General features: G+C 38.3%; 1 protein-coding gene across 3 annotated transcripts; it reads left to right on the top strand.

Moving 5' to 3' along the window:
* The first annotated feature begins 1179 nt into the window (after positions 1 to 1179).
* Positions 1180 to 11641, top strand: LOC311292500 (uncharacterized protein). 3 transcript variants are annotated; one of them, XM_084412213.1, is made up of 5 exons: positions 1272 to 1723; positions 4223 to 4281; positions 5990 to 6116; positions 6269 to 6365; positions 6488 to 11635. In XM_084412213.1, exon 5 carries the CDS (start codon positions 6603 to 6605, stop codon positions 8943 to 8945), a length of 2343 nt encoding a protein of 780 aa, XP_084268339.1. In that variant the 5' UTR covers positions 1272 to 1723; positions 4223 to 4281; positions 5990 to 6116; positions 6269 to 6365; positions 6488 to 6602; the 3' UTR covers positions 8946 to 11635. The 3 variants fall into 3 exon arrangements, 2 of the variants coding, with proteins under 2 accessions (XP_084268339.1, XP_084268340.1); XR_014627726.1 differs by lacking the exon at positions 6269 to 6365 and having other exon boundaries at positions 1180 to 1723; positions 9451 to 11641; XM_084412214.1 differs by lacking the exon at positions 6269 to 6365.
* The last annotated feature ends 10813 nt before the right edge of the window (positions 11642 to 22454 follow it).

Raw genomic sequence — 22454 nt, forward strand, 5'->3', positions numbered from 1 at the left:
AGTGAGCTAATATTAATGATAGTTTACACTGTGTTGTCGAGATCGAACGCAAGAAACTAGTACAGTAACGTTAACCTTAGCTAACTAGCAAGCTCCGAGTAACGAGCGTAGATAACTAAATAGTATGACGACTATTTACACAGAGGTTAATATTATTTCTGGCCTGTGTTGTCATATAAATCTACAAAATACAACTGTAGGTGCATCTATGTCAATCCCTTTTATCGGGTAGTATTATAATGTGGCCTATCTACATCAACAACACATAACTCAGGAGCTAACTAGGTTAGTTAGGTTGCTTACAGATAGCTCACTCACTCCTTCTAGCGAACGTAACCTTCACCACTTCAGTTGAAACGATTGTCATTTGACAATGCATCTAGTCAATTTGTTAAAATATTGTGTTGTTTGCAAACTGAACTATGATTATTTTGCACGTTTGTATTTCAGAGTACATCACAGCTACTGCGTACACATCTGTGAAACAGCCAATCAGAGCAGAGCTCAACATTATTATTCATGACCCTTCCAAATAAGGTAATAACATTTAAGGTAAAGCGGTGGTTTAAATGAAACCAGAACTGCACGCATACTGTATTTAAATGTAATAATTTTTGTATGTAAAAGTGTAATGTAATGTAAAAGTTTTATATGCTAGAGGTGAAAGCTCCATTCTAATATGTATAATTTAGGTAGGTATTTGAATGTCTATAAGTGACATATTGTGGTAGTTTTATTCTATGAGTAGTAGTTTTTTTTTTATGTTATTTTTTTTATTTAGTTTAGAAAAGCCTTTCTAGGGACCTGTGATGCAAATTAGCTTTTGCTATACTCTCTATGTGCAATACATATTTTCCAGTTTTGACTGGGATCATGTTTTTTTTGTACTGTCCCTATACAAATAAACTTGAACGAAAGAAAGAAACAGCCCATTTCATTCCAGGGACAAATCCTAGGGTTGTAAATGAACATGTAAAACCGTATCTGGAAGATTTTAGAGGATGCCCTTACCTAAGCCACATACATTGTAGGGGATTATCTGAATTTTGAATTATTTGAACACAGAGGCCCGAAGCGCAGAAGAGGGAAAGGACGGAAGAATGCCCATATATGGGGAACGATGTCGACACCAGAAGCCCCCTTGACTGGGGCAATAGAAGGTTGATGTCACATGCTTTTAGTTCCTCTGGAAAAAAACCAAGAAACTCCACAGGAACAATGTAACCCTGTTCCATATAAATATGACTGCTTTTTGACTGTTTGTTGTTGCATTTTTTTATTTTGATGTCGTGTGCATCCCTGGGGAGAAATCAGCTCTCTCCTAGCTCAGTTTATTAACTGAAACTCTTTTTGCTTAAATTGCTCTGCTGTATTATCTTAACTTGAATAGCTCAGATGAGGACAAGTTATTTTTTACATCTATTGCTTGAACTGCTTACAAGGTAAATAGCCTGTGTTATTCTCCACTCATACAGGACTGCCCTGTTGAGATTGGATAAGCTGAAGTATTATAACCTGTAACCTCTTGATGATTTGCTACAAGTATTAATCATTGTGTAACCAGTATTTTTATCTTTTGTTTAAATACATTTTTATTTCATAAAGACAAACACTGTTCAGTTTTACTTCAGCTTACAAAGACAGTTCTATAAGTAATAGAGCATTATAGTATATCTTGCAAGACCAAGGACAACGAAGGATCCAGAAGAGATTCTGCTGGAGGGTAAGCATGAGTTTGATCAATAGGCCTAGTTGTCAATGATTGTTATTGTTGCACGAAGGTGTAGGGACACGTCTAGATTTACTGCTATAGGCTGAACAAGCTAGTGAGGATTTAATCCTATTCTGACCTGACAGCAAGACTACCTAGCTACAGGTACTTCAATACTAGGGGTTCTTCAGGAGATGAGATAAATACCAGATCTCACCACAACATACAAACATATCTGCATATATGTAGATATCAGAGAACAATTTCCCTTACGAAAATTAACCATGGTTTTACTATAGTAAAACTGTAGTTATCTATGACTGTAGAAGCCGTGGTATTTTGGCCAAACCATGGTTTTTAAAAATCATGGTTTTACTACAGTTATATTGTAGTAATACTACAGTAAAACCATAGTAACCATGACTGTAGTAACCATGGTTACTACAAAAACCACGGTTACTACAGTCATGGTTACTATGGTTTTACTGTAGTATTACCACAGTGGCTTAAATTTAAGCCATTTACTTACAACAAACATCTACAAAATAACAACAGAAATAAGTTACCATTCTATGATACAGACTTTATTACAGAAATTACATAATCTGAAAAAAATATATATATATAAACTTGCATTTGTTCTCACATGTGACATAAAACAATAAACTACAAAGTAATACAACATTATTGGTGATAAAGTGGTGCTGTGCAATGGTTAAAAAATTCAGTTGCTAATTTACAAATAAAAAATTAGCAATTTGTTCCACAGTAATAATGATTTATATACAAAAATAACATTGTACAAATATATATGACTTAGAGCCCCTTTAAATACACAGCATCTACATCCTCTAAAAATGTCTATAACCTGTAAACACGAGTCCAACACAAGCATGTTTGCAATTTATACTGTACATACATTAACAAGATGACAACAACATTACTTAATTAATTACTTCATTACTTAAAAACATTACTAAAAGTTTAATGGAAAATTCTTACATATACTACTAAACAAATTCAGAAGAAATGAGCAGTTCTTTGAAGAATGTTTAAACTGATATCCACTCACAAGAGATGAAGACATCAGTGATGCGCGGGTTGATCCGAAATGAGCGGGTGCCTGCGGTCACCCGCGGTTACCCGTGGTTACGAGTCATCCAAAAATATTTGTAATGATATTCGGGTCACGGTCGGTCGGGTCGTTTGAAATAAAGATGCCAATTAAACCTTTGTAATTTATATAGTACTAGACACAATTTTCTATGAAATACATAGGCCTACACTTTATTGGCTGAATAACTGGCTCGAAGATGACGCACGAGCTCAGTCTGCAGGTAGAGATGGAGGCGGCAAGAGAAAAGGTGAAGACTGGGGAGCTCCGCAAATACACAAATAGGGGGCCACACACCCCCGCACCCCTACTTCCTACGTCTAGATTTTTCCCTAAACCTAACTATCTGGGTCTCGTCTACAAATCGACGTCCCCATTCAATAATAGTCACTTAACTAACTTGTTCCCCTAAACTCGCTTCCTTCCTAAACTAGCTTCCTGCGCAGGAATAAATCGACAAACAGACCTGCAAATGTCCTTTAAATGCTTTAATCACGGCCGGGAGAGTTTCTCGAGCAGTTCTCAGAGAAATCTCTCCCAAGAAGCAAGGCCGGAGGATCTCAGACACATTCCATTGAGAATCCCACCCTAAAACACGGATACAACAGTTTTTATAGATTCGAGAAAACAAATAAGACTAACATGTCACCTTCAATATGATTGGTTCAATTGGTTCAAAAGCCCCAACCTTTTTCCTCTGTCACTGGCACAAGCAAACTCTGATTTTGTGATTACTTATCACAAGGATTTGAGAACTAGTCATTTGTCTAGTTTCACTTCACCTTTCTGTTATTTATACACACACACACTCAAAGTTTTCTCCAAAGAGTTTGGAAACATTAAAAACCATATGAATGTTGTTCCTGCAAGAAAAACAAATGTTAGTTGATTAATTAAAATTGATTAATTAAAATCCATCACACTCCAAAAGCCAAGCAGAAAGAATGTACATTATATGATCAGCTGAGTGTATTCTCTTTTACTTATACTCTTGAAAGGTTAAACAGAACAAAAAGTACAAGTCTCATATATACATCATTTCACGAAAGAGAAAATGAGTTGGAATAAACGACAAAAGAGATGGAGAAAGTACTGGTTTGAGTAGAGAGGGATAGAGCTCTAGACACTTAGGGTTAGGGTTAGGGTTAGTTCAATCGTAAATGCATAATAACAGAGAATTGAGAAATACCCAGACAGATCATCAAGAAAGGGTTTTTCTCACCCAAAGCTATTGTATTGTTTCAACCTGGAAAACAGTGCATGAGTCATGTGGACCTGTTTTATGGTGATTTTTCATTCCTTTTACAGTTTAAAAAAAGAATGGCTCTGTTAAATTTCACTACATGGAAAGAACAAATCAGAACATTCTTCCAAAGTTCACGTTTTGTGTTCCACAGAGTCATAAAGGTCTGGGAAAACGTGAGAGTAGACGACGACAGATATAACATATTTTTTGGTAAGTTACTTTTCCCTTTAATGTTTATCATATCTTGGGGAGTTATACTGACATTTGTTAGACAAAATTTAATTGGTTTGTAAATGAACTTACCACTAATACACTTGAATTGCCAATAGAACTCACTTTCTTCCAGTCGAATAATTCTTTTCTTCATGTTGGTATAGATTGGACAGGTTTTTTGGCAGACTGGGGACAACAACAACAAAAAAAAGATTTTAAAAGAGAGAAAATTTATATTTACAGTACATACCATATAATCGTTATATGTTTATTAATGGTATTCACTATGACTTCACTATTTACCTAGCAAACAGCTAATGGTTTCACACTCTCTCTTGTCTGTTTTAAAGAAGATGATAATTAGAAATTACATTTTTGCCAGTCACAAGTTGTCCAAAGTCATTAAATGTAATGCTTAAGATCTGTGCATGGATAGACAATTCTGTGTGGATGTCAAAATATATTAACAATACGGAACAAGATTTTAGATTCAAATTCAATTTGTACTGGTTAAAGATCTGCCAGGTTCTCACACCAGCCAACCACAGCGCACTCCCTCTCCCACTTCGGTTCAGCTTCGTTCATCTTAGGAACACAAATGAAGATATTTTTAATGAAATTTTGAGGGCTTTCTGTCTCTCCATTGGGACCAATGCAACGAACACATTCAAGGCACAGAACGATAGGAAAGACATCATTGAAGTAATCCATGTGACTCCAGTGGTTTAACCGATTTTATGAAGCGATGCCGGTTACTGACCTGCAATCCAGTAGGAGGAGCACTGCGACGCATGCGTATTGTGTTGACTCAAGACCGGAAGTTGTTCCATGAATGTGATTTAGATAATATTATTTTGTAAATATAGAGGTAAATTATGCTGTTGTTTTTGCGCAAAACAAAGCACTTGCATAGCTTCATTAAACTGAGGTTAAACCACTGGAGTCACATGGATTACCTCAATGGTGTCTTTACTACCTTTCTGGGGCTTGAATGTATTAGTTGCGTAGGCTACCAATGGAGGAACAGAAAGCTCTTGGAGTTCATCAAAAATATCTTCATTTGTGTTCCGAAGATAAACGAAGGTCTTACGGGTTTGGAACGACATGTGGGTGAGTAATTAATGACTTTTAGCTGAACTATACCTTTAAGGAATCCTGGAAACACCTCAACCACAGCATGCACTCGGCCCATTTTCTGGAATGACTGAAATGCAGATAAGAAAACAACAGTTTCACAAAAAGCACAGCAGTTTTAAACGATTCACTTAAAGCTTCATGTAAAGTACCCAGAAAGGTTAAATGTTAGCTGAGCCCTATTTTACAGCGCAAATCTTCTCCATACTGTGCACTTTTATGATAGAAGCTTGTTCCCAGACTTCCCACATTTGAGAAATTGTGTTTACACAAAAATATTGCTTTAACTTTAATTTGTCATGCACTCTTGAATGTGCAAAGAATGCTGAAACACCGAGTGAACTTTAAAGATGAGGGCATCAGATATAAAGCGTTCTCAGATTACTTCAGTCGTCGTAGTTGAGCCGAACCGTTTGTGAAAGTTAGACTGGTTTTTCACTCAAACCACCATTGTTAGTTAATTGTGTCTTTAAGGTAATTACAGTTGCACACGTTGGATCAAATAGTTTGTCTGTAATCTCAGGCATTTCCTACATTAGATCCACAAGCTTTAAGATGTGTGTTTTTACAGTGTGTGCAGTGAATGAAGAGCTCTTTAAACACGGCAGTGGAAACTTGTGAAACATCTGTCAGTCTGTGTGTTGCTCCACAAACTTCTGCTTTGACCTGCAGACGAAACACACAATCCTGTCAGTAACGTAAGTTCTTCAAGATTTACTCCTAGTTTAATAAACCATTGTACACTTGCAGCTGTGCTGGACTGAATATTCAGAACAATAGGATTTCCAAACTTTACTCTTACATTTCACATATTTCAAGCTTTCTAACATTACACACATCTCCTCTAAAGAACATGTGAAGCAAACTGAGGAAACTTTATTTCAACAATCACACAGACCCAAGATGGCGGCGCGCATAGTCGCAGCGGCTTTGAGTTCCTACAATTGGTATAGTTTTTGCTAATTATTGGTGGTACTGTGTATTATTTTGCACAGTCATCATGTAGAGACACTTAAGTATAGCCATGATAAACTTTTAGAACTTAATTCTGGAATACACCATCTACCAGCGGAGACATTTATTCCTCCGGAGCTCGTCAGATCATCACCGGAGATTCTCGCGGAAGTGAGCCAGAGGAGGAGACGCTGTGAGCGGAGACAGAAGAGAGGAAATCGAGCGGGTGTATGGGCCAGGCTAACTCGTCCAGGCCACCGCTTCCTACCATCTTCCTCTCTAATGTCAGGTCGATTCGCAATAAGATGGATGAAATACAACTACAGTTGGCAACACGGAGGACCATATACAACTGCTGCAGCATGATTTTCACCGAAACATGGTTGGATAGCACCATTCCGGATGAGGCCATTCAGTTAGCCGGACGTATTGCCTATCGAGCTGACAGGACTGCAGACTCGGGTAAGGAAACTGGAGGAGGTCTATGCATTTACATCAACAATTCTTGGTGCACTAACATCACTGTAGTCGACAGACTTTGTAACCCTGATGTAGAATTCATGCTGCTGAAATGTAGACCGTTTTACCTCCCAAGGGAGTTTACTGTTGTCAACATCTGTGCTGTTTATGTCCCACCAGACGCTAATGCTAAGCTAGCGCTAGCACGGCTACACGACAGCATTAACCACAGCCTTGTTGCTCATCCAGATGGTGTTTTGATTGTGGCAGGAGACTTTAATCATGTAGATTTAAAGACTGTCTTTTACAAACTCCATCGTAATGTGAAGTGTGCAACTAGAGGGGACAAAACGCTGGATCAGGTATATACTAATGTAGCGGACGCATACAAAGCCCAGGTTTACCCACACCTGGGCCTGTCAGACCATCTTTCACTCTTGCTACATCCACAGTATACACCAAAAATGAAAAATAAGAATGTGAGACTGTGGCCTGAGGCGGCTATCCCCCAGCTCCAGGACTGCTTTCACTCCACAAATTGGGAGGTATTCAGAGGGAGGGGGACACCAACACGGGAGTCTCTGGATGAATACACTACCTCAGCAGTTATGGACTACATACATTTTTGTGTAGATAGTGTCACAACCTGGAAGAAAATACGTGTGTTTCCAAATCAAAAGCCATGGATGACACATAAGGTACAAAAATTAATCAAGGCTAGGGATGCAGCATATAGATCTGGAGACAGGATCGCTTACAGTAGAGCCAGGACTGCTTTAAGGAGGGGAATCAAATCTGCCATATCAGAACATAAAAGGTGGATTGAAGCCCATTTTAATAAATCAACAAATCCACGGCAGGTGTGGGAGGGCATCAGGACAATAACAGGCTATAAGAAGACAACATCTCCCTCAGCGGACATTGATGCCACCTTAGCTGAGGACTTAAACCTGTTCTATGCCCGTTTCGACAGGAACAATAATGACCCGATACAACCACTGATGCCCTCCAGTGACACGGCCCCAGTCCTGACCACACATGAGGTGAGAATCTGTCTGCGCAACATCAATCCCAGGAAAGCGGCCGGACCGGACGGAGTACCGGGGAGGGTGCTCAAGTATTGTGCCGGAGAGCTGGCAGAAATTTTCACCACAATTTATAACATCTCGCTGTCCTCAGCCTGGGTCCCAACATGCTTCAAAACTGCCATAATAGTTCCAGTGCCAAAAACATCCAGAATAGCATGCCTAAATGATTACAGGCCTGTGGCGCTTACACCTATACTGGCTAAATGCCTTGAAAGATTGGTAATCAAACACATTAAAAACGCCATACCACCCACACTGGATCAGTATCAATTTGCTTATAGGGAAAACAGGTCAACAGAAGATGCCATTGCTATTGCGCTCTACACCCTGCTTCAACATCTAGAGCACAAGAACACCTATGCAAGGTTGCTCTTTGTTGATTTTAGTTCAGCTTTTAATACGATCCTGCCAAATAAACTAACAGCAAAACTGTATTCACTAGGATTAAACACATCATTATGCAATTGGATTTTGGACTTCCTAACCAATCGCTCACAGTATGTGAGAGTTGGTGGGCACATCTCATCCACTTTAGTTATCAACACCGGAGCCCCTCAAGGATGTGTGCTCAGTCCATTAATCTACACGCTCTTTACGCATGACTGCCTAGCCTCTTTGTCATCTAATCTCATCATTAAATTCGCAGACGACACTACAGTGTTAGGACTTATCACCAATAATGATGAGACTGCATACAGAGAGGAAGTTGAATACCTGGCAACATGGTGTAAGGAGCATAATCTGGCCCTTAACACCAAGAAGACCAAGGACGTTATTGTGGATTTCAGGAAAAAAGGACAACTTAACCACACCACAATTTTTATTGGGAGCGAGGAGGTTCAGCGAGTTCTTAGCTTTAAGTTCCTGGGCCTGACTGTTACTGAGGACCTGTGCTGGGGCATTAACACCACCTCAGTTGTGGGAAAGGCACATCAACGCCTCTTTTACCTAAGGAAACTGAGGAGAGCTAAACTCCCTAAGCAGCTTCTGGTAATTTTTACCACTGTGCTATTGAGAGCGTGCTGACCTATGAACTATTGGTGTGGTTTTCCAGCTGCACTAAGGCCGAACAGCAAGCCCTCCAGAGGGTGGTGAGGACAGCAGGAAGAATCATAGGGACTAACCTACCGGAGATAAACAATGTCTACACCACCCGCTGTCTGCGGAGAGAGTGCATATCATTCTGCGAGATCAGTCGCACCCAGCGCATCACCTGTTCCAGCTGCTGCCCTCAGGGAGACGATACTGGGCCTTGAGAGCAAGGACCACTAGATTGGCCAACAGCTTTTATCCCAGAGCTGTGAGACCGTTGAACGAGCATTCCTCCAATTTACAAGCAGCCCCCCACATTTAACATACTTCTCTCTTCACACAACTTAATAGTTTATACTTATAGACATTTATAACAATGACAAATATAGAACAATTCAGAAAACAAGTTATGTCATATAATTTTCCCTAATGTTTTTAATAAAGTAGTAAATAGTAAATGAATGCATGTTTTTAAACTAATGACTGGTTTGTTATTTAGTGTTGCCTGTCAAGATTTCATGAAACAATGGCAGAACAAAACGCCAGCATCAACAGATCAAGTGAAGATTATTATATCACCGCCAGCAGCAACAGATCAAGTGGAGATTATTATTATATCACCGGACCAATTGGAGTAGATTATGGAGATGAATGGAGACGTCAGAGGGAATTTCTCAGGAAACTCGAGCCTGCAGAACCATTAATTATCAGGATAATTGCAGCCATTGAGATTCCAGTCATGATCTTAACTCTGTTTGCGTTGTGTGCTCTTATCAAATCTAATCGCTCCACTCCAGTGATTGTTATTCATTTGATTCTTTCAGATCTCATTCAGATCATTTGTAGATTAATGATGACAATCACAAGGTCATGGAAGGTGTATAATGCATATTATTATAGTTTGATTGTGGGTCTGTATTTTATGGCATGTGTTGCTTTTGAACGATATCTTCTGGTTTCTCATACTATCTGGTACAGATCTCATCATTCACTAAAAGTCTGCTGTGTCGTTTCTGTGATCATCTGGTTTGTTCCTCTGATCTTTGCAGACTTTGCAGATGTTAACCCTGATTGGCTGTTTAGCTTTCTGTCCCACTCGATCGCCTGTTTAATCCCCTACCCGATAATCATTCTGTGTTTTGTTGGCACTTGTCGCGGTCTTTCACGTGCAATATCACTTACTTCTCTACAGCGCAAGAAAACTTTGGCCAGTTTGTTCCTGGTGCTTCTGACTTACACTTTTCTCATTCTCCCGAACGTAATCCTGAGTTTTATTATAGATATTTTTTACAGTTCCGACAATTACAGCTATGTATTGTATGATATATTTTGGTATTTTTCTGAATTTCTCCTGTTTCTGAACCCACTGGCTGACTGTGTATTGTACATGTTCTTGAGGCCTGATGTTGGAGGGTTAATGAAGTCTGTTCACTGCTGTTGTAGAACTGACACACATCAGAGTTCGACACACAGCCGGGACGAACACTCTCGAGACAGTAGTGCAGCGTTTGCCTGCTGTGTTTCAATGCAAAAGCCTGCGTCTCATTCACAGACCGCCTGCAGTTCAGTTTAAACATCTGCACTCAATAAATGAAGTCAATGTCATTCTTTTCACTGCACAAACCCTTCCTTTCTGTGACATTTAGGGTTATTAGAGATAACTCTTGATTCATAAAACTCAAAACTCAATTGCTCTGTTTGCGCTCCATTAAACACATACGGTAAGCAGAGTTTTATTAAAGATGTATTGATGTGCCGTTGATGCTTCTGCTGACGTTCTGTATCAGCAGGACTTTATCATACGATGGAGAGGAGGGTTGTATAAAGCACGGTTTATTCTCATTAATTCCCCCGATAGACTGACAGATCAACAGCATCAAGTAGTTTAATGTCATAGTCTTGCTTGTGTTCCTAATGCATGTACATTATACTCTTTTACCAAATAACTACTATTCACTCTATTATTCACAGCACTTGAATATTGTTAGTTTAACTTCTATTGTTCTCCTCATTTGTAAATCGCTTTGGATTAAAGCGTCTGCTAAATGATTCAATGTAAATGTATAACAAAGATGATTCAATGTACATATGCCCTCATGTAAACCAAAAGCTGGATAACTTTCTTTCTTCTGTGGAACATAAAAGACAATATTTAGAGATTTCTTTGTCCATACATTAGAAGTCAGTGGACAGTTTCGGGTGAACTATCCCTAAAAAGACTTGATTTAAAGTGCACAGATTATATTAGAAGTGTACTAAGTTTATATAAAATATTAACCAGAGCTTGCATGGAAATCATAAGAGAGTTATTTGTAATATGTTTGTGTCTTTATATAAGTGTTTATTCATCTTGCTAAAAACATGCTAGCAACATGCTAACAACAAGCTAATCATGCTAGCATTTCTAACAACATGCTAATCATAGTAAATCATGCTAGAATGTGGTAAATCCTGCTAAATCCTGCTAAAACGTGGTATATCATGGTATCACAACATGTTAATTGTGTTAGCATCTGCCCAGTGGTGAGTTTTGCCACTGCAAGCACCACTTCACATTTTCTTCAGGAAATGTACATTCTAGTTTGTAATATTGTTGTGTCTTTATAGAAGTGTTTCATATCGAGTCAGAGACTGTCCTGTATTCTCTCTCTTCTATCATTAATATAATTAAAGAGCTCTCAGTTCTCCTGTATGTGTTTCTGTCTGTGATTATTTGACCAATAACAGCTGAGTTGAACTGTAAGGGAAGGTCAAAACCAGAAACCAGAAACCAGAAACCAACTACACAACTAATGAACTACACAACTACAACTACACAACTAATGCTCTTTTGCACCAAGAGGAATTCCCACCTTAGAGGAGAGAGAGAGAGAGAGAGAGAGAGAGAGAGAGAGAGAGAGAGAGAGAGAGATATGTGTGTGTGTGTGTGTGTGTGTGTGTGTGTGTGAGAGTGTGAGAGAGAGAGAGAGAGAGAGAGAGAGAGAGAGAGAGAGAGACTTGCCCAAATAAATAATTTAATAAAACATGACTCTCCCTTTTATTTCTTCTATACTTAGGCCCATAAATAAACCTTTCAGGTGTAAAATCTTCCCCAGGGTTTGACACAACTCTTCCATTTAAAAAATAAATGTTGTAATCTCACACAATCTCTTTCTTGTACTCCACAAAAAGGACAACCCTCCCCAAGCTGTGGGTCAAGGTGTGCTCTGTGTCTGAGGCTATTAGACCAGGCACAATCCTCCATCGCAGGTCCACAGCTCTTTCCTCAATGGGGGGGTTGTACAAGGTCCTCCAGCAGCCTTTAGGGGAAGCGCTTGCCCCAAAGATCTCATGCCGTTTAGTCTCTCTCACACTCTCCAGCTGCAGAAGATGTGTCACCTTTACACTCAGTCCATAAAGAGTTTTCTTCCCAGCGTTGCTAAAACGTCCAAGTTGAGGTGTCTTAAAGGGATAGTTCACCCAAAAATGAAAATTCTGTCATCATTTACTCACCCTCAAGTTGTTCCAAACCTGTATGAGTTTCTTTGTTCTGCTGAACACAAAGGAAGATATTTGGAAGAATGACAGAATCAAACAGATCTCGGTCCCCATTGACTTCCATAGTAGGAAAAAATATATACTATGGTAGTCAATGGGGACCGAGATCTGTTTGGTTACAAACATTCTTCCAAATATCTTCCTTTGTGTTCAGCAGAACAAAGAAACTCATACAGGATTGGAATAACTTGAGGGTGAGTAAATGATGACAGAATTTTCATTTTTGGGTGAACTATCCCTTTAAAGGAAAGCAAACCATTCTCCATTTCTCTCCATGTTCTGATATCAGGTGAGAAAAACAACTCTGGAAAGACAGAAGTCTCCTCTTCTCCAGCAGAAGTCTCTAAAGAGTCTCTATAATCTTTTGGTAAAAACTCATAAATTTGAGTCAACAGTCTCTCTGCCACACGAACTGACCGTAAGCCCATTTTTGAAGCCAGATTTTCAGCAGAAATCCATCCTCGGAAACAAAGTGTCCAATCTTGGTAAAACTTGCATTCCACAACACTTTTATGAGGGTAACAGATTTAAAACCATCCAAATCCAGTGCAGGATTAAAGAACAGCCGTTCTTCTCTCAGCCATAGTCCTTTCACACCATTTGGCTCCCGAGAGAAACTAAAAAATGACTGTTTTTAACATTGATCTATAAAAAGATGTCACTCCACTCAGGTCTGGTTTCTCAATGTCCATAAGAAATAAGTGGCAGTCTAATCCCATGTTGCCCGCTCTCTTCAGGAGGGTGCAGGCTATTCCAGCCCAGCTTACATCCTCCCCATTACATACTTTGTAATATTCTGAAAAAATATAATCTTCTCAATTTTGATAATTTCTTATTTTATTCGGATGTATGTCTAATGTTTAAAGTTATTCATGATCTTGCACCCCCTCCTCTTAGAGGATGCATAGTTTTATCTGGCAGTGGCAGTGCCAGTAGAACTAGAGCATCAACTAGGGGTGATTTGGTACCGCATTTTAGAAAGACAACCTTTGGTCAATCCGTCTTCTCTGTCAAAGTAGTGGAGAAGTGGAATTCAATACCCACAAATATTAGAAACTCAGGAAGTTTTGCAGTATTTAAAGCCAGCCTCAAAATTTGGCTAAAATCAGCACAAGAGTGTCACCACTAATGATTGCATTGTATTTTCTGTATTTGGTGTATACATCAAATCGTTCTTATCAATTTTGAATAATATGTATTTTTGTAAATTTATGTAGTATATTTGTTGTTTAGTGGTTGTTTTGAGTCTTTTGTTTTGTCTACCTGCCCAGGGACAACAGATGCAAATTAGCTGTTAGCTAACTCTGGTGCAATTGTCTGAATTGTGCGCTGTCCCTGCCAAATAAACAAACAAATAAATAAAAAAATAAAATACAACAGTCTCTGAGCCGCCTGGAGTCTAAAAGCTCTGACTCTGGCTCTAATGTTGACCAGCCCCTGTCCTCCTCCCTGTAATGGCAGATAGAGCTCTGGTGCCTTCAACCAGTGCTGTCCTGACCAGAAGAAGTCCACCAGGTGCTGTTGAATTCTTCTGAAGGCTCTAGAATCATTATTTTGTGCCACAGAGATGATGCAACCAGGTTGTTACAGACCAGGATTCTCCCCCTGATGGACAGCTGGGGTAGCAACCATTTCCAGTGAGACAACCCAGCACACACTTTCTCCACTAGGCCCTCACAATTTATTTTACTATATTCATCTGTTCCTAAACAAACTCCAAAATATTTAAACCCTGCTTTCCCCCACAGCAAACCACCAGGAAGTGATGGACTACTCGGGTCTTGACCACACCACACAGCATCACTTTTTTGCCAATTAACTTTGGACTCCAGTGTATTGGAGTTTAAGAGTCTTAATAAGACTCTTAAACTCCAGTGTATTGACTTGTAAACCTGTTAGCTGTTCTCTTCATTTACATAGTAAAGGCTCAATGGCTATACTGTAAAGTTGACCTGAAATAGGACAACCTTGCCTAATGCCTCTGTTGACTTTTACAGGAATACTGAGGCCACCAGCTATTTTAATCATGCATTGTGCTCCAGCATACAAAAGTCTTATTTTGGAAATAAAATTCTCCCCAAAACCAAAAGCTTTTAAGGTATCAAAAAGAAAAGTGTGATCAACTCTTTCAAAGGCCTTTTCCTGGTCTAATGACAGAAAACCCAAATTAGCATTATTGTGAGAAGCAAAATCAAAGATGTCACGTACCAGATGTAAGTTATCTATTATAGATCTATTTTTTACACAATAAGACTGATCTTTATGTATAATCGTATATAATACACTATTTACCCTACTGGCCAGAAATTTTGAAAAAAGTTGTAATCAGAGCCTGGAATTGCTACAGGTCTCCAGTTCTTTAAGAGAGTTAGGTCACCTTTTTTCAGAAGTAGCATTAAAACTGCCCTCTGACAACTCAAAGGAAGAATTCCTTCATTGATGCATTTTTTGATCACCTCAAAATAATCATAACCAATAACATTCCAAAAAAACTTATAAAATTCAGCAGGTAAACCATCCAGTCCTGGGGTATGACCTGGGGAAAGTCCCATAACAGCAGCAGTAACCTCTTCGAAAGTGAGTTCAGTCTCTAAAGATTGCTTGTGTTCCAATGTTAAGACAGGAAGATCTTGTAGTAATTGATTTTTGCACAGTTTATCTGAGTTTTCAGCAGCATATAAATTAGAATAAAAATCCACAGCAAGTTTGCGCATCACTATTGGGTCTGAAGTGTTATGTCCATTATTATCCTTTAAAGCACACATCAGTTTTTCTTGTCCTGCTTTTCACTCCAAGTTAAAGAAATAAGAAGAAGGTCCATCCATGTCTCTTATTGTTAAGAAACGACTTCTTACGAGAGCTCCTTTAACTTTTTCATTTAAAAAGGAGCTCAGCTGATTTTTTCTTTCAGTCCACAGGTCTTGTAGATCTCTAGCATCATTGTCATTCAGACTCTTTTCAATGTCCATAATCTCTTTTTCCAACAACGCTAGTGTCTTTTTCAGAATTAAAGAGGTATGAGATGCATACTGTTGACAAAACCCTCTTATGTGCGCTTTACCAACTTCCCACCACTGAATAACATTTTCATAAAGACATTTTTCTTTCCCAAAAAAATTCAAATTCTCACAAAAATGTTTATCTTCCAAAAGTTTGACATTAAAATGCTTGTATGCCTCCTTTCAGTCAGAATGCACTCAAATGTTTATGATCAGAAAGAGCCGTAGGGATATCTGTATTAGCAATCTTATTTCTTAAATTGTGTGATACATAAAAATGGTCTAAACGTGCTCCAGAAACACTGCCATTGCCAACGTTCATCCATGTATACTGCCGTACTAATAACTTATGCTCTCTCCATACATCTGAGAATTTTAGATTTTTAATTATATTAGCTAAACAAATAGCTGACTGTGAATGAGGTTCTTCCCCATCCCTGTCTCGTACAAAGTCTAGAGTGCAGTTCCAATCTCCCCCTAATACGATAAGATCACCATCCTGCTTTTGTTTTAAAACCTGCTCTAGTTTAGTGAAAAGCTGTACTCTGTCTGCTCCTATATTAGGGGCATATATGTTTACAAACAGGAAATTAAAATTCATAATTTCAGCCCTTACAGTCAAAAGTCTCCCTGGTACCACTTCAATCTTTTGATAAAATATTTGTTTTGAGAGCAGAGGAAAAAAGTACAGCAACTCCAGCACTTAAATTAGTCCTTAATTTAATTTAATTAAACAAGCCTCAATCAATCTCATTGTCTCGACTGCTATGCACTGTAAAAAAAATTACATCCCCAAGTCAAAAATTTCAAGTGACCGATAACATCTAAATTTTTCAATTAGTCTGACGTATTATTTCTCATTGAGCCAATGTTAACAGACTATTGCAACAAGAATTTCACTTGGGCCAATTGAAAAATTTAGATGTTATCGGTCACTTGAAACTTTTGATTTGGGAGGGTTAGAATTTTTTTACAGTGTGGGTTTCTTGCAAAAAAACAACACTCCTTCAATCTAGTAATTTCTGATAATAACCTTTTTTTCTCCTATCCCTCATTCCATTTATATTAAACGATCCCACCCGCAAGATCTCCATGAACAAGGGAAAAAGAAAGAGGAAAAAACAGAAAGAAAAAGTATAAGCCATTTAGATTATTTAGTTTTCCCCTCATTTTCCCCGTCTTTTTGCCTTGTCTGAGAACAGTAATATGCTTCTTAAGACGAAACCGCGTCTGTTGCGAAAGATCCTCGTAGTTACTTGCTTTCCTTGCCCATATAACCGAAGCAATAAACTTGTCAATATTAGGGAAGTAGTTAGTTACTTCAACACCAGCTTTTCCTTTTGTTTTATCAAGAAATGGATTAATTTGTTCAACATTATACAGATCTTTATCAGTTCCTCCTCAGCCCTCTGACCACTGATCACCATCTCCATCATTAGTACACTGGGAAAAACTATTCATCTCATCTGCCATATTGTCCTCTAAGCCTTCATCCTGTGCTTCACCATAAACTTCACACACATACTGTATTTCACACTACTCTGAGCCTCAGTCTTATCAATATTGTCCAATACATTTCCAGATTTAGCAGAAACATAACTACATCCAGGTTGCTCTGAACTCTCAGCACTGACATTAATCTCACTCACCTCCTCCATCTTGTCCTGCTCTGTGGCTCCTTCACCCTGCTCATCATTCCTCTGTTCATCACTTTCGCTCATTTGTTGGTCGGTAATCTCAGTATTGTTTACATCACCACTGATCACATCAGATGTGGAGATGCGCTGATCATCTTTATGTGGACAAGCGAAGCGTTTATGGCCCAACTCACCACAGTCAAAACACTTTAGGCTCTCGGTGCTGGCGTAAACCATGTACGAATTCTCCATATGATTGACATGGAAATAGACTTCTAAATTACGATCCTGTGAGCTCAAAAACATTAAAACTTGCCGCCTAAAAGAAAGAACATGTTTTAGCGCGTTGTTTTTACATCCAAGGGGAATCATTCTGACAGGGCTTGCGATCTTTCCAAACCTCTGCAGTTCTTTCGTTAAGATCTCGTTGGATATAAAAGGTGGGACGTTCGAGATTATAATTTTCGTTGCTGGAGCGGACAGCGGGGTTACCGAAACAAGCGTTTCTTTCACCCACATTCCGCTTACAGTCAACTGATTGACCAGAGAGTCTGATTTCAAAAATACGACAACAGCTTTATTCATCTGTGAGGCCGATATTATATTCTCAAAACCATAACTCCTATAACTAGGAGCAGCTCTTCCACTGTCAGAGTTGGCGTTCCTTGCACGGAAAACCGCGCAAGCTAATTAATAAAGACTTTTGGGCAAGGGGGAAAAAAAAGAAAAAGAAAGAAAAAGAAAAAAGTAAAGGAGAAATTGGAAACAAGAATTTCACAATCACTCTCACCAACGCGTGCTCAACTCCCACACACTCCCAGCATGCACTCCGCAAGAGAGAGAGAGAGAGAGTGGGATAACATTTTTTTTTTAATTCTAACAAACTTTTAATTCAATTCAATTCAAATTTATTTGTATAGTGCTTTTCACAATACACATTGTTTCAAAGCAGCTTGACAGAAAGTGCATTTCAGAAATGTACATAGAAAAATAAAGTTAGTTAATCATGAATTAATTGTAATTTTTATTACAAATACATTTCACAGTGCATAAATATTAAGAGCAACCCCATCTCACAATAAATGTGCAAAAACCAAATCACCTTCAGATACAGAGCACAAAGCCTCATTGCAACACCAAATACCTTCAAAAGTGATAAGGTCGTCCATATGCTTGTAATAAGCAAAATCAATCAATATTCTTGCTTTCACCATGTTTGAAAACATTGCAACTACATTCTGTCCCAAATTTTGTTTGACTTTCTGTTTTCTTTTTGACTTTCCACTTATATTATATAAATAGCCAAATTTGCTTGGCCTAAAACAAAATTCAACAACTGGCATACAAATCTTTTTTTCAACACATGATGTTTTATTAACAAGGTTCGGGAGGAGTACATTCAGATAATTAACACAAGTGGAGAGCACTCCGCAATCAATGGCAAGAGGTGTATATATACTCTGCAGTCTCACGTCATTCCTGTAGCGTCTGGACCAATCGGACACACACAAATTATTCATTTATTTAATGAATAATCCAACAAACTCACTGTGAAACCTTCACCAAAAACTAACATCCCAAAAGAGGCTAACACACTGGTAGGACGGTGTCTTGTTACAGGGAACACAGAGAGTTTTTACGATCAGATAAGGTTTTATGGGTGTTAAAGAATGTGGCCAAATGCAAGAGAGAGACCATGGAAAGACAGAAACAATCTGCAAAACAGACTCTCCTGCATTCATTTATTGATGAATTGACTAACATGAAATTAACATGCATTCCAGAACATTTTGAGAATGATTTACTGTTGTGTGTTTTGTCTTTTAATAATTCTGTTGATACTATGATCTCTTTGACACTATGTAGTTATTACAGGACCAACGGTCAATGTAACCCACTTATACCATGTTTGGTCTCGATAAATTGGTACTCTGAAGATCGAAATGATTGTGTATATGATATGCCAATAGCTGTGCAACATATAAGTATTACAAGAATCTTTCGTAGTTGTGTCATCAAACACCAATTCAGCATGCCAGTCCGAGTGAGCACTCTTAAGACAAAGGCTTGTAAATCCTGGTGACAGAGGAAACTCCCACCAGAAATTCTACCCTTCTCATTGGGTCAACCAGCCTGCATAGGGCTGTCCTTTGTCAAGCCTTAAAAAGGCCTTTTCACTAGATCAGCCCACTTTTTGTGTTTGTGCTGCTGGCCTCCACTGTACTCCACTGTTACTAGGGGACCCCTCCCCCACTGGGGCCCAGGGCCCTGGATCCAACAGGCCTGATGCCGTCTGCCTTGCCTAGTCAGACTTTTCTTCAGACTGCAAAACCGCAAACCTACCATCACTGAACGGTCAACCCTCAACTCTTGGCCTTCTCGGCACTTCAGGATGCCACGGGACGTCCAGCGTGCCCTCAGCAGGCCTCGACTCACAACAGCCATGTGCTCATCCGGAGAGAGAGAACTCTCTCTCTCCACCACAACAGCATCAAGGACAACCTCAGGAGTTCCACATCTTCATTCAATGCAGAAGAAGTCCATCACAACTCCTACCATTTGCTCTGCGTGTCCTCTCCGGCCCAGGGCTGGCAGGCCACAATCTGCACTTCAGCTATGAGAACAGTGTCGAACTAACAACAAATTCAATCTTCAACCACTTCAAGAATTGTCCACGATTGCAACTGCCATGCAAGTATACTTTAACCTGTTAACCGTTGCCAGTGCGCCCGCGCACTGAAGCGTTATTTATTTATTTAATTCAAAATTACTATCAGATTTAATGTTATACCTTGACAAACTATACATAATTAAAAAGATATAATACTCAAGTTTCAGTATTTGACCACTATTGTATTCTGAGAAACTCATAGTGACAGTTATGTCTTAATTTGTGTCAGGAGTTATGAAATGAAAAAATGAGTCGATACCTTTAATATGAATTATGCGCGTCAGCCGCTTTCATTCATAAAAAACTCCGTGCTGTCGTCATGACAGCGATACACAAAACAACTTGCCTCAGGGCTTTAGCTCAAAAATGTGCAGATTTGGAGAAATATTGATAGATTCGCGTAGATTTACATCATATTTCTATAGACAGGAATAATATTTATTGAATTTATACCCAAATGCGTCGATGTAATCTTTATGAGCATTTGGTATTCCGATACTGTGTTTTTTAATTCATACCAATAGCCTGAGGGCGCTACATGCACAATAATAGTCCATATATGGAACATGAAGAAGAGCCATGACCATGTGACATTCCAGGACGTCTGATACACACAAAGCTAACAAGAGATCGTGCTGTAACATGCAGATACAGATGTTTTGAAGACAATAAACATGATTGCACTGATATTTGAGTTACCTGTGTTTTTCAAGCCATGCCAGGTATTTTCATAATAATAGATTATATTTATAATGTAATGCCAATCTATATAGACTATCATTGTGCAGAACACTATCCAATAGTATATTTTCTGTCTGATTTTTTTTATCTGAAGCCAAATTAGATCACAGAAGATTATTTAAAATACTCAACGTGCGTTAAAAAGTAAGTTTAGAGCACAAACATGGTTTTAATCTCATAAATTGTCGTGTATTGATGGTGTGCTAAGCTAACATGCTAGCTAGCCCTAGGTGCACCTGCTACCTAGAAGTTATACTTTTATTATTTTTTGAATGCTACCTGAAATGTGTCTTTATTCAAGAAATGCATTTGATACAGTTTAAAATGTGGGGTAAACTTTGAGAAAAGAAATTAGGGACTGAAACCCTATGAATAGCCTGTGAATAGCCAGTCGTTAGTAGCTATAATGCAGACAAAAGAAATGCATATTTAGAGCCATAACCAGGCTGGAGAGGTGTTAATGTGTGCAGGAGAGACCGAGACTGAATGGGGATCGTCTGCACCACAAAACAATAGAGACAATATACTGGATAGATGGTTAGAAGATGACAATAAACATCAGTAGCATTTTAGCGTCAAATCAAAATAAAGTCATTTGACATGGTCTTGAAAAACATTTAACTAAATACAGAGTTTTGCACTTATTATCTTCAGATTTTAAACATAGAATGTTTAGACATATGGCTTTAGCTGTAGTGCATTTCTAGATTGCTCCAGTGCCAACTTCAATTTTATTTTCATGAGGATGTTTCATAAAAATTAATTTCTAATAATTTTACAAAAATTTGAAGCTATTTATAAAAAAATTTGTCATTATGACAATAATTAATTCTACATTTACAATAAACTGCCAGGTGTCAGCTTTCAAATGAGATCATACTTGTGCTTTTAATGCAAAGGGTTCATGAACTGTATCTGTTTCAGTTTGGGTATGTCATTTCTGGGGATTTTTCAAAAGTGGGGTTGCAGCTTAACAGGTTAATGAGGTGTTCTGAAGATAAGCTAATGGTTCTTTTCATACTAAAATAGATCTTGCTCCATAGTTCTATTTCTTGTTTCCGGTTCCATAACACTCACCACTTGACCTATGCATGTATGGATGGATGAATGTATGTATGTTTGTTTGTTTGTTTGTTTTGTTTAGTTTAGTTATGTTTGTGATTTAGTTAATAAAACTTGTGCACAATTATGAATTTGGTTTCTGATCCTCTGTTTGCATACAAAGTCCCTTTTACGATTTTGATCTTGTTACATGCTCTAATTGCTGTACATAAGGAATAATTATTTTTCAGCGACCATGAAAGATACATTTTCCTTAGAATAAATGAATAATCAAAGAGTTCGTTGGAACTGATTAATTGATTGTAATATTAATTTGGCTTACCTCAAAGTTAATCTAATTAACTGACCCAAATATTAATAATTAATCATAATTGGTAATTATGGATTATTATTGATATTTCCCCTTTGAGCTAATATCGTTACATATTATTATGGTGGAGAATGCGGGCATCGTATTAAACATTGTATGCAAGCAGACAGTAATCAATCATATGTTGTCCCATAAGTTTTTATTAACATCTCATACATGCACGTACAAGTTTCTGATAAAATCAGCAAAGCTATAGCTTGAATATGCCTTCCTACGAACGGCAGAAAGTTTCTCAATGCTATAATGCATGTTTAAATCGTACGATAAGAAACTTCTGATTTTAGCGAAGAAATCCTAATTTCAGTTTTAAACCGAGCGTAAGCCTTCTCTGACGAAGAAATCTCAGATTAGCCACGCATATAAATGGTTCCTGATATTAGCGAAGCAATCCTAATTTCAGTTCTAAATCGAGTGTAAGACTTCTCTGACGAATAAATCTCAGATTAGCCGCACGTATAGATGATACCAGAACAAATTAATCTGAGA

Source organism: Rutilus rutilus, assembly GCF_951802725.1.
Source record: "Rutilus rutilus genome assembly, chromosome: 6".
Lineage (NCBI taxonomy): Eukaryota > Metazoa > Chordata > Actinopteri > Cypriniformes > Leuciscidae > Rutilus > Rutilus rutilus.

What these genes read in the sequence shown, in the direction of transcription:
- LOC311292500 (XM_084412213.1), top strand. Translation starts at nt 6,603, where the DNA reads ATGGGCCAGGCTAACTCGTCCAGGCCACCGCTTCCTACCATCTTCCTC.